The sequence below is a fragment of the Camellia sinensis genome, chromosome 6, assembly GCF_055761805.1.
Source record: "Camellia sinensis isolate YWXY chromosome 6, ASM5576180v1, whole genome shotgun sequence".
NCBI lineage: Eukaryota > Viridiplantae > Streptophyta > Magnoliopsida > Ericales > Theaceae > Camellia > Camellia sinensis.
This window is the reverse complement of record NC_138966.1, coordinates 142235580-142247149: the sequence shown is the minus strand read 5'-3', so window position 1 is coordinate 142247149 and position 11570 is coordinate 142235580. Positions and strand designations below refer to the sequence as shown.

The following is an 11570-nucleotide window of genomic DNA, read 5'->3' as shown; positions in this document are numbered from 1 at the left end:
TTTTTTTTTTTTTTTTGAAAAAACAATAAAATATTCATTACAAAACTAATAAAAGATCTTATCAATTTTGTACAGTGGTATCATAAAATCTCAAAAAGCAGTGAGCAACCTCCATAAATCGGAGGAGCTGGGTAAGGGTTAGGGTTGCCAGTCGATGGGTAACGGTTGGCGGTGGGCAAGGGTTAGGGTTAGATTTTGTTGGAGAAGATGGGGGTAATTTGGTATTGTTTTAAAATTATTGGTGTGTATTGAGATAAATCAAAAGCTTTAATTTATATGCGGTGTGAACTGAGTAAGTAGTATACACTAAGGCCATGTTTGTTTGGGTGGACATGAGCTTGGGATTGGACTAATAATCCAATAAAATTATTAATTCGATGTTTGGTTAAACAATTGAAGTACGGACTAATTATTTTAAACTTGACTATTAGTTAAGATAGGATACATAATCCAACGAATTCGTAATCCTAGGACTATTAGTCATGGAAATGCTAATCCAGTTCGCCCAAACAAACATGGCCTAAGAAAATTGATAATGTGTAAATAGAATTACTCTATACAAATAGACCAAATTGCTGCTTTAGTCAAAATCTAAGGCCCTATTTGTTTTCCCGAAAATGCATTATACCCCCACTGGGGGTCGACCCCCAGTGAGGTGGCGGCCCGTGATTGGGGCGAAAAAAACTGTTTTTTTTTTTTTTTTTGGACTGTCAGCCAGTGGGGGTGGGCCACCTCACTGGGGGTATAAGGCACTGCTCTTGTTTTCCTTGATAGCCCATGGGGTCAGATTACCAATCTCGTGGGAGCCACAAGATTCCTGTTTGTTTAGAGAAATGGCCATGCACATTGGATTAGGAATATCTTCCAGTCAGGGAACTGGTGGTATTCAAATTCAATACCATGAGATTCGAAGTGAAGTGACTGTGTTGTCTATCATTTTACAACGAAAACAAAGTTACTTTTTAGGTAATAATTTTTCTTTTTTACATAATTTCATATATTTAATGTCAATCAAACAAAAAAATTATACTATTACACAAACAAATACAATCTATCTTATATCTTCATATCACCGCATTAATAATCCCTCCATTCAATCTCATTGTATTAATAATCACATCCAACTTAGTCTGGCAAACCAACAAAGTCTTTGACAAAAACAATTAAAAAATCAATAAGCAAAGTAAAATTAAATGTAAAATGCAAGAGTGCAAATCATAATTAATTAGCCCAGTAATTTAGGTAAGGGGGGAGCTTGCCTCCTGTCCTTAATCGAACTGGATGGTACTGTTCGACTCGTGAGGGTCCACTACGGGTCTCGTTTTGATAATCCGAACTGTTCAATATTTAAAACTTATTGAGTACTATATATTCATAAAAAATTACATTGATCGAATATCAATAGCTTTGTGATCAAATCAGTTTTGTATAAAAAAAATTGAACGGTGAACAAATTAACGGTTGACAAAAAACTGATAAGATGAGATAGCTATCGATATCCGATCAACGTGATTTTTTAAAGACATATGGTACTCGACGAGTTCTACATATTGAACGGTTCAGATTATCAAAACAAGACCCGTGGTGGGCCCTCACAGCACCGTCCAATCTGATTAAGGACGGGAGGCCAGCTCTTCCTTTTTTAAAAAGATAATTATAAATTCATAAAAAAAAAATGTATGATTGTAATAATTAATATTTATAAAATAATTTTTATAAAAAAAATATTTATAATCCGTGTTTCTGGTAACACTTGCTGTTTCAAGGCATGTGGGGCAGCCAACTTGTCATTGACTTGGCAAATTTTTTAAGTAGACTTGTAGTGAAGAGATTATGAGAGCACCCCCAATCATTTGCCCTTTGCCAAAGAATATCAGGTTTCATCTCAGCTGCCTTCATCAAGAACAAGAGGAGGAGCAAACCCAGAAACAGCTCCCAGAGAGAGAGGGAGGAAGATCTGTTTCCAATTACAGGTATGCTGCTAGATTTTTGTTCTGTATATATAATATTTCACTCTCTGATGAATGCTAGCTATTGAAGCAGTTGGAGTTTAGTCCTCGTTGAATCAGTAGATTTTGCGTCACTGTACACTAGTACACTTGTGTAAATGCGCCTCCATTTTTCTTTCTTCTTTATTTTCTTGAAAATGAAGCTTCATGCCTGCAGTGATAGATATAGTAATTGTAGATCTGTCTTCTTTAAGATTTGTGAGATATACAGGCATATCAATGCTTTTATGATAGGACTCACTTGGATTTACCTGAATGAATATATTTATTTTCGATTCGATGTCAGTTACTTCGCCTTGAGTTGAATGAAAAAGCTAGCCTTCTGATCTAGTGGAGAAGCCTAGAATCCAGGGGTTTGATGATTGGGATAACTTTTATCAATAAACCCAAAAAAAAATTAAAAAAGAAAGACAAAAAGTTTAATTGTAATTTTGAGAAAATCAGCATATTATTCACTCATCTTTTTCAAAACATATATATATATATATATATATATATTCTACACTTTCTAGGTTTCTTTTTTTTTTTAAGACCTTTTTTAGGTGTGCCTTGCATATGGTAGGGAAGCGACTTACACCGTTTCTATTATGCATTTGCACCTTTCTTTTAGTATTCTTATCATGAAAAAGTTGTTAATATGAAAGCTGTGCTTACTGAAAAGGACCAATTGAAAAACCTTATGATCTGCCAAAACCTACAGCGATACAGTTTGGCGGACAAAAATTTGTTGACAAAGGTTTAAGAATTTCTCAAATGGTTAGGTAAAACTACAATCAGGATGTTTATTACAACTTAAAAAATGTGATTATAACTTACTTGAATGAGAAAATTACAGATAATTTTATTAACAATTCAAAATAATTTTACTATTATATGGGAGAATAGTTATAAATTTTATTTTTTTGTTAATTTCGTTAAATAAAAAATATGATAAGGGCTATTTATAATTTCTAAAATTATAAAAAGTAATTTGTATTTTAATTAAATCTCACGGAGTGTATTTATAGTTTACCTAATGTATTACATGCATTTTTATTTTCATTTTCAAATGATTCTGGTTGTTTTGGAAACTAACTATTTTAATTGGCTTTTTAATCTTTTACAAAAAAATATGTAAAAAATAAAGAGAAAATTTGATTTTTTGTTAGTTATTTTTTGATTTTTCAACCTACTGCCAAATAAGTGAAGTGAAGACTTTAGTTTAGTTCATAAAAGCGAAAAAAAGAAAAGAAAAGAAAAAGAAATGGGTAACGAAAGCTAGAAAAATGTATTTTTTTTTCTTTACTAAATTATAAATATATCTCTTTAAATTTGTTTAAAATATGAATTTTTTCATGTAATTTTAGAAATTACATCTCGTTTATTCAAGTTTTTAATTGCATAACAAATAATCATTTTATTAATAAATCATCAAGTCAATTAATAATTTTTAATGATGTTAAAAATATATTTTAATTAATTATTTAGATAATTTTATTATTGTACAAGACAGTAGTTAGAAATTTCATTTTCTGTTAATTCTTTTAAATAATTTTTTTTTGGGGGACAAGGGTATTTGTAATTTCTAAAAGCATATGGAATAATTTATATTTTAAACAGATCTCAAAATGTGTATTTGCAATTTATCTCTTTTGTAGGAAAAATATAAGAAAAAGTATTACAACATGAAGTCCGGCATAGGATAGAATAAGAAAATGACAAATTACACCCATCTCTTGTGTCAATTCAGTTTTTATAGCTTTAATGATATAAAATTTTCACCGTGTCAATTTTATCAAATTGGTAGTGCCCTTAGAAATTGGATTGAAATTAAAGGGCATAATAGTCTATTCACTCTTCTCAAAATAATTGAGAGATTGCTATCCAATTTGAAAAGATAATTCAATTTTTAGACTATAAAAAATCTATGTACACACGATTTATATCGTTCGGATATAAATTTCAGTACAAAAATTAAATGTTTAGACATAAATTTCTGAACAAAAATAAATTGTTCAAATATTCAGTAGTTAATATTTGAACAATTGTTTTTTCGTTTGAATGTTTATATCCGGACATTTGACTTGTTTTCAAAAGTTTATATTTGAATGACATAAACGGTGTATATTGAAATTTTCTGTGGTGTGCTAATACAATTTTTCAATTTGAAATGGTCCATACCTTTTTGAATGGACCATTTTGCCCTTGATCTCTGTTAAAATTCTTCTTTTTTTTTTTTGAATAAGTAAGTCATATTATAACCAAAAAAGATAGATATACAATGAAGTTCAATACACATCCTTTGTAGGGAGAACAAACATAAACAAAGAAATAAACTACTCCTTCAAAAGAAACAAACTAAAGGCCCGTTTGGGGACTTACCTTTTTAGTCAAAAAGCCAAAAAGTTACATTTTTAACCAAAAAGTCAAAGATTCTCTTTTCTCTCTACTTTTTGCACATATTTTCATAATTAGCCAAAAAGTCATCCTAAACATATAAGTTTTTTTTACCTACTTTTTTAGCCAAATAGCCAAAAAGTTACTAAATTAGCCTGTTCCCAAACGAGGCCTAAGCCTATAGACGACAAAAACACCAACCACAACAAAGGATTCAAAATTTCCCTCTAGTACTCTTCAAGTAATGAAGTTTCGTTTTGAGTTTTCTTCTGTTATCCTCCTTTGTAGTCTCCTCATTAATGGGATCACTTGGGGATGGATCCCCTCTACTTTGTAGGCTCTTTGTTTGTCACAACAACTCTTGATTTAATTCTCCATTTCCCAACTCTCCCATATCACATGATTCAAGGACATCAAAAGCATTAGATGTTGACGGGGTGAAACACTGCGTCTCTGCCTCTTTATTTATCATTGTCGTTAAACCTTGTCCACCATCTCTCCCTTTTTTCCTTCACCACTTCCTATTTGGTTGGAACTTGTATGTTAGTCTCCTTGACTCTCCACTGTTGTTTGGAAGATGGAGGGTTCAAGGTCTTTGGCTTCTGAGGATACAAATTAGTGGTATGATCAAAAGTCTTACAACCATCTCACCTTTGAGGCTTCCATGGAACCTCAACTTGAATCTCATATGGGTCACCATAACCAAGATTTATTTTGAAAGACTTAGGGATCTCTTTATTTGCTGGCACGTCAATACATATTCTCGCAAACGTAAGTCTGCTTCTCTTGAACATAGGCTCATCCAAATAAAGAGGAGTTCTGTTAAAATTCTAAACGAATGTTATCAATTGGACTAAATTCACACAACATAAAAAAAATTGAAGGGAAAAAATTGATAATCTATCTATAAGAAAAATATAGAGGAAATATCACATTGGTGGCATTTTAAAAAAATAATTACAAATCAACCGGAAATTTCATAAATATCAATAAGTAAAATTATAAATTTTTTCATTAATTTTTTTCCCCAAAATTCAACTGGGATCACTATAAAAAATTAAGATTTTAGAAATCAAAATTTAGAGATAAAATTATTTTTTGGGGTCGAAACATTTTTGTTGCGAAAAATGTTGTTATTATATTTGTAACAATAAAAATTAGATATTAGTGATAGATTATTATCTTTTTGGGATGAAATTTTTTTTTTCTCAAAAAATAAAGCATTTTGAGACCAAATTATTTTGTCCCTAAAAGTCTATTTATTAGTGACATTTTCAAAATTTTGTCGCTAAAAATCTTGTTTTTGACTTTTTAGGACGACCTTTTAGCGACTATTTTCATGACAATATAAATTGGTCTCTAAAACTCTTATATGTTGTAGTGAGTGTAATTATACCAAAAATATAAGCACCAAGAGTCAAATTAAGGGACACTGGAACAATTTATCCATAAGAAAAATATAAGCACCAGCACTTCGAGAATAAAATACAGTGGCCACATAAGAAAACTTAAATATAACATAGCCTAATCTAATCCACCAGGATCAATCCAAGTAGTGTGTTTATAAAAGCTGTCTCCTAGTGAGATTGCAAGCCCGCTAGTAGCTGATATATATGATTGGGTCATCTTTTGTTTTGTTAAGGCCTATTGTTTCTTTCTTTTGTTTGTATTTACTTCCCTTGAATTATAAAAAGAAAAAAAAAAAAAAAGAAAAAAAGAAAAAAAAATACTTGTGCCTGTTTTGCAAAGAATGGGCACTCGTGTTAATTTTCCAAAACGCCCATTTCCAAGGCCCTTTCCTGTTACTTCCCTTGATTATTGATACATCTTTACATAATAATATAGAATTATCGTGACAATTTCTATCAACACGATAACCAAGAAATGATTTGAGAATATGCATGTCATTCCAGCTTTCATTGAAAAATAATGGTTACTTCATAAAATTCTGTCATATTTGGTAGAATGGTGGCTGTAAATTTTATCAATTAAATATTAAAAATTGAGCCGATCCTATTTAATGAGATTTAAGGTTTGGTTTGGTTTGGTTTGGTTTGGTTTGGTTTAGTTTATACTAAAAATTGATTTTGCAGGATGGTAGGAGTTGCCGGGGTTGCCGGGGTTGCTGTGTCTACTGGAACTGCCGCTGCCACAGGGGCGTATGGTTGTTTTAAGCCCCACTTCGACTATGTGTATGATTTGGACAAGAATTATAAGGAGCTCAACAAGGAGTCAGATGAGCTTTCTGAATTGAAAAGAGATACAGAGATACATATAAGCCAGAATGAGAGTGCAATGGAGATGACAAACCAATGCAGAAATTGGTTACGTAACGTGAGGACGGCTGAAGGGAAAATTCAAGATCTTAAACAAAGATACAAAAAAGCCAACAAGTGTCTGTGTGGTATGTGCCCTTTCTTGAAGCTCCGAAAGCTTAGCAAAAGCATTATTGACACAACGAAGGATGTGGTTAAGCTAAAGACTAAAATGAACGAACTAAAGCAAAATGCCAATGTAATGACTACGAGGAGACCACCACCTCTTGCCACTAACATTGTTGAGCTGAATTCACTCACTAACAATGTACAAGAGCTACTGAATCTCCTTGGACAAAAAGACTTGAAGAGGATTGGCATTTTTGGAATGAAAGGAGTAGGAAAAACAACTCTTTTGGAGAAGTTATATGCAGAAGCCGGCCAAAATCGTACGTTTGGCATTGCTATTTTGGTATCTTGTCAGGAAGAGGACAGTGTAAGGAAGTTACAAGAATATCTTTTGAGGCAGTTGGAGCTAACTGTGAATGAAAATGAGAGTACGAAGAAAGTTGGGGACAGAATTTCTGAAATACTAGAGAATATGGAGTATTTATTGCTTCTTGATCAAGTTTTTTCATGTATTAATCTACATGAAGTGGGAATTCGTGACTGCCATAAGTATGGTAAGGCTGTGTTTGCATCTAGGGAAAAAATTATCTGCAAAGAGATGGATGCAAATGAGTACTTTCAAGTCAAGCTCCTACCACTGGAGGATGCAGTGGCTCTGTTCCAAACAATTGTGGGTGACGTTGTTAGAACCAATAAAACCATAGAAGGAATAGCTAAGAAAATAGCCAAAGAATCGGGGGGGCTGCCATTGGCAATAAAAGCAATGGCAATAGACCTGAAACATGAGAATTATGTGTGTACGTGGCAAAATGCAGTGTGGACTTTGCAACAGGCTATCGATGGTCCGCAACAACATCTACAAGAAGTGTTCAATATCTTTGAACTCCTTTATGGCCAATTACATGTTAACATGAGGAGATGCTTACTCTATGCGGCGTTGTTTCCTGGAGGCTATGAGATTTACAAGGATTATCTTGTGGAGGGTTGGAAAGTTCAAGGGCTTATTCGTGATGTTCAAGGAGGCAATGGTCAGACATTTGAAGATGCACGAATTCGAGGGGATTATTTTCTGGAACATTTAACAGAGTTATCTTTGTTAGCGAAGTGTTTGAAGGAAAAATATATTAAGATGCCTGAACTAGTTAGAAACCAGGCACATCACTTGTACCCAAAAGAAGAAGAATGCCAAATAGTAGTTGAAGCATGTACGGAGGAAAAAGAGTGGAGGGACGCTGGAAGGATTGCACTGATGCATAATAGACCGCTCTCCTTGCCCAAGAAACCCAAATGTGGCAAGCTCTCTACACTATTACTTCAAAGGAATGATGATTTGGAAATCATTCCAAAATCGTTCTTCACTCATATGAAAAAACTTCAAATTCTAGATTTATATCATACTAGTATTAAATTGTTACCGCCATCTCTCTTCAGTTTGATCGACCTCAAAGCATTATACCTAAATGATTGTCCCTGCTTAGCTGTGTTGTCATCCAAGATTGCAAAACTTCAGAATCTAGAGATCCTTGACATCCGTGAAACTGGCATTCGTAGTTTGCCAATTGAGATTGGAAAGCTGAAAAATCTCAAATGCTTCAGGGTTTCATTTCCTTACAACGATGCAATTGCAGACAGTCCCGAAACCAACATTCTCCATTGCTGGAAACATAAGAAACCAAGGGTAATGATTCCGCCCAATTTAATTAGGAAGCTTCATCTGCTTGAAGAATTGACCATCATTGTAGACCCCAAGGACCAAAGTTGGAAAGGGATTGCGGATTATATTGCTGAGGAGGTGGCTAGCTTGAAACATTTGACCATTCGGCGTGTTCCTGGTCAAGCATCACCATCTGTATATGGAACACCACCCGAAGGATCACCCTCAGTTAATAGACATGGGATCATCTGCAGTCAGCCGCTTGATTATGATAAAGATATTCCACTTGCTACTCTTAATCATAATCATAATAATGGGGAGATTCAAGAGGCCTCTAGTTCCAATTCCATGACTGCAGCTGCTCGGCCGTTCCCACCCAGTGACCCATCCCCATCCACCTGGGCCAGCCAAGTGACCCATGATTCTCGGCTCTCAGTGAAAAAATCCCAACCCACAGACCCAAATGTGCTCTCTCCCTCTATCATGACCAATAATGGTACGAATTCTCAACTCTTTTGATCTATTATTTCCCTCGATCGCTTTCCCTAAAATTTGGATTTATTTTTCCTCCTTTTGCCCGCCCAGCCAGATCCTATTTGCTTAATGTTCTGTTTGGTTAAGAGATTAAGAGATTTAAGAAGTATTTTAAAAAGAGAAAGAAAAAAGATAAATAGAATGTGAAAAAAATATATTTACAATTCAATTAATTTCACGCATCTTTTTATTTTCTTTTTTCAAATCCCCACCAAACACAGTCCAGGAGAAAAAGAAAAAAAACACAATGTAGAGAGACCACCGTTGGACTTCCATCATCAAACCCACCCTAGCCAGTGGCAACCGCCCCTTTTCGACTGCCACCAGTCGCTCCCCTACCCTCCTCCAGTCACCCACCGCAGCCCCCAACCCTCTGCCCCCCACCCTTCTCGGGTCACAACTTCCTCCTCCCTCCTCCTCCTTCCCCTTCTCTGTCTTAAATGCTTGTGATTTTCCTGTCGGCAGAAAAATGTTGATGAACCGATAATGTCTGAGCTTCTTGGAAAAGAGGGCTAGTCTGCCCCCCTCCTTCTCCTTCCCCTTCTCTGCCTTAAATGCTTGTGATTGGAATAAATTATATGAGGAAAAATTCTGGTGTCATAATTGGTGATATGGGTAATTACATTTTGGATAAAAGACAATTTTAGCTCTTAAATGACGCGTTTTTTTTCTTAATTTAATCTCTTAAATTTAATTTTGTCAATTTAACCCTAGATTGAATATACATCCATATTATTTTGTCCTTGCATATAAAATTCTTTAAAGTGTGTGTTTCTTGTTAATCTCTTAAGTTTCAATTTTGTCTTTTTAGTTCTCAAAGTTGTCAATTTGAACTGGAATCAAATTGACTCAAGTTGATAATTTTGAAAACCAAATGACCAAATTGAGACTCAAGGGACTAAAATGATAAAGAACACATACTTTGGAGATTAAAACTATCTTTTATCTATATTCCTGTTGTTAATGTAGATGGACGTTAGATTTAGGATCAAATTGGCTCAAATTAACAACTTTGAGGACAAAAATAATAAAATTATAACTTAAAAGACTAGAATGACAAAAAAACATACTTTAGGGACTAACTATCTTTTATCCTTACATTTTCATTCCTATTTGTCTTGTGTGATTTTGGTTCTTAATGTTTCATTTGGTCCACAATCTACAAAGCTGTTTTTAATTTTGTTTGCAATATTTAAATTTTATCAATTTGGACCCTAATATATATTTATATATTAGAAATCGAATTGACACAATTTAAACATTAAAAACCAAAATTAAAACACTTTTATACATTAATTAACACAATTTAATTATTAAAAATCAAAATGACAAGTCACTCATAACGATATAGAACTACAATCCTTATCTCACATAAACAAATTTGAACTTGTTGCTTTTTTCTTTTAAGGTTTCACTACATTATTTTTTATTTTTATTTTTTTTGATAACTCAGGATGTCCAGACTAGCTTACGCGCACCTCAACTAATCCCTGGAGGGCGAACCCCACAGTTCACTAGCTGGGGATAAAGCCAGAGCAAAGCTTGGTATGGACTAACCAACGCAAAAATTGATAGCACCTAAGAGGTTTTAAAGATGTTTCACTACATTAATTAATAACAAGTTTTAGTAACTTTCATGTTTTGAGTTTTGCTATCAATCCCTCCCTCTCATATTTTCTGTCGAACCCAGACTTTTGGTCCCATAATTTGCCCAAAATCATTTAGTGTGATAGAGATCAAATTGATAGTGTGGAATTTATGAATAAAATAAATTTGAACCATTGATTGCTATTTCAAGATAAATTCTAAGTAAAACATGAAAGATCCTTTATGGCTTATAGTATATATGTGTGTGTGCGTGTGTGAGAGATAGGTTTCTAAAGAGAGAATATAAAGAATTTTTAAAAGAAAACTAGTATTAGTTAGATAAATTGTTGTACTTCAAAATATTCATCATGGAGCAGTGACTATTCATGAAATGTAATTTTAACGAAACAAAAATAGAGATGAATGTAGAGTAAAACTTGATGGGCATGAATTGAAGTATGATGAATGACATGAAAGAGTGCATCAGGAGTGTTGTCTGGTCTAGAAAGTGTTTGGAAAAATTTTATTGAATTATTATAAGACTAGCTATGATGCATGGTACTACATTAAGTGTGACTAAGAAAAAAAATGTTAAAAAATAGTATAAGGGAAAGAAAATATTACATATAATTTTTTTTTTCTTTATTCTTTTTTTCCAGTCTTAAATACAAATGAGTAGATTGCATGCTGCATTTTTTATTTTATTTTAACACTTACGGATCGGTCTTATTGACTAGATTAATTTACCTATAAATCCTACTCTTTTTAAACAAATCAATATTCCCAATATGTCCTCCCTTTATCTCCTTTAACGACCACGTCTAACTTTTGGCAACTACATCTAGCGGCAATCTCTAACTGTTGGCAATCACCTCCGACCTCTAATGACTTTCGATGTTAGTTTTTGGAAACATTTCTTCAGCTATTTTTCAACAAAAACATCTCTCCACCGCGTCACTATCGCCATTACATCAACCACTCCCTCACTCACTAATTCTCACACACTTACCCACTCACTGTCATTTA

The 11570-nt window shown here is 33.5% G+C and overlaps 1 protein-coding gene across 1 annotated transcript; it reads left to right on the top strand.

Moving 5' to 3' along the window:
- The first annotated feature begins 1755 nt into the window (after positions 1–1755).
- On the top strand, positions 1756–10738 carry LOC114272600 (disease resistance protein UNI). Its single transcript, XM_028214326.2, has 3 exons — positions 1756–1973; positions 6479–8919; positions 10411–10738. Exons 1-3 carry the CDS (start codon positions 1834–1836, stop codon positions 10422–10424), a joined length of 2595 nt encoding a protein of 864 aa, XP_028070127.2. The 5' UTR covers positions 1756–1833; the 3' UTR covers positions 10425–10738.
- Positions 10739–11570: the final 832 nt, after the last annotated feature.

Bases quoted from the DNA above. Each gene is read 5' to 3' on its own strand.
- LOC114272600 (XM_028214326.2), top strand. From the start codon at position 1,834: ATGAGAGCACCCCCAATCATTTGCCCTTTGCCAAAGAATATCAGGTTT. The intron at 1,974-6,478 runs GTATGCTGCTAG...TTGATTTTGCAG, and splicing joins AGATCTGTTTCCAATTACAG to GATGGTAGGAGTTGCCGGGG.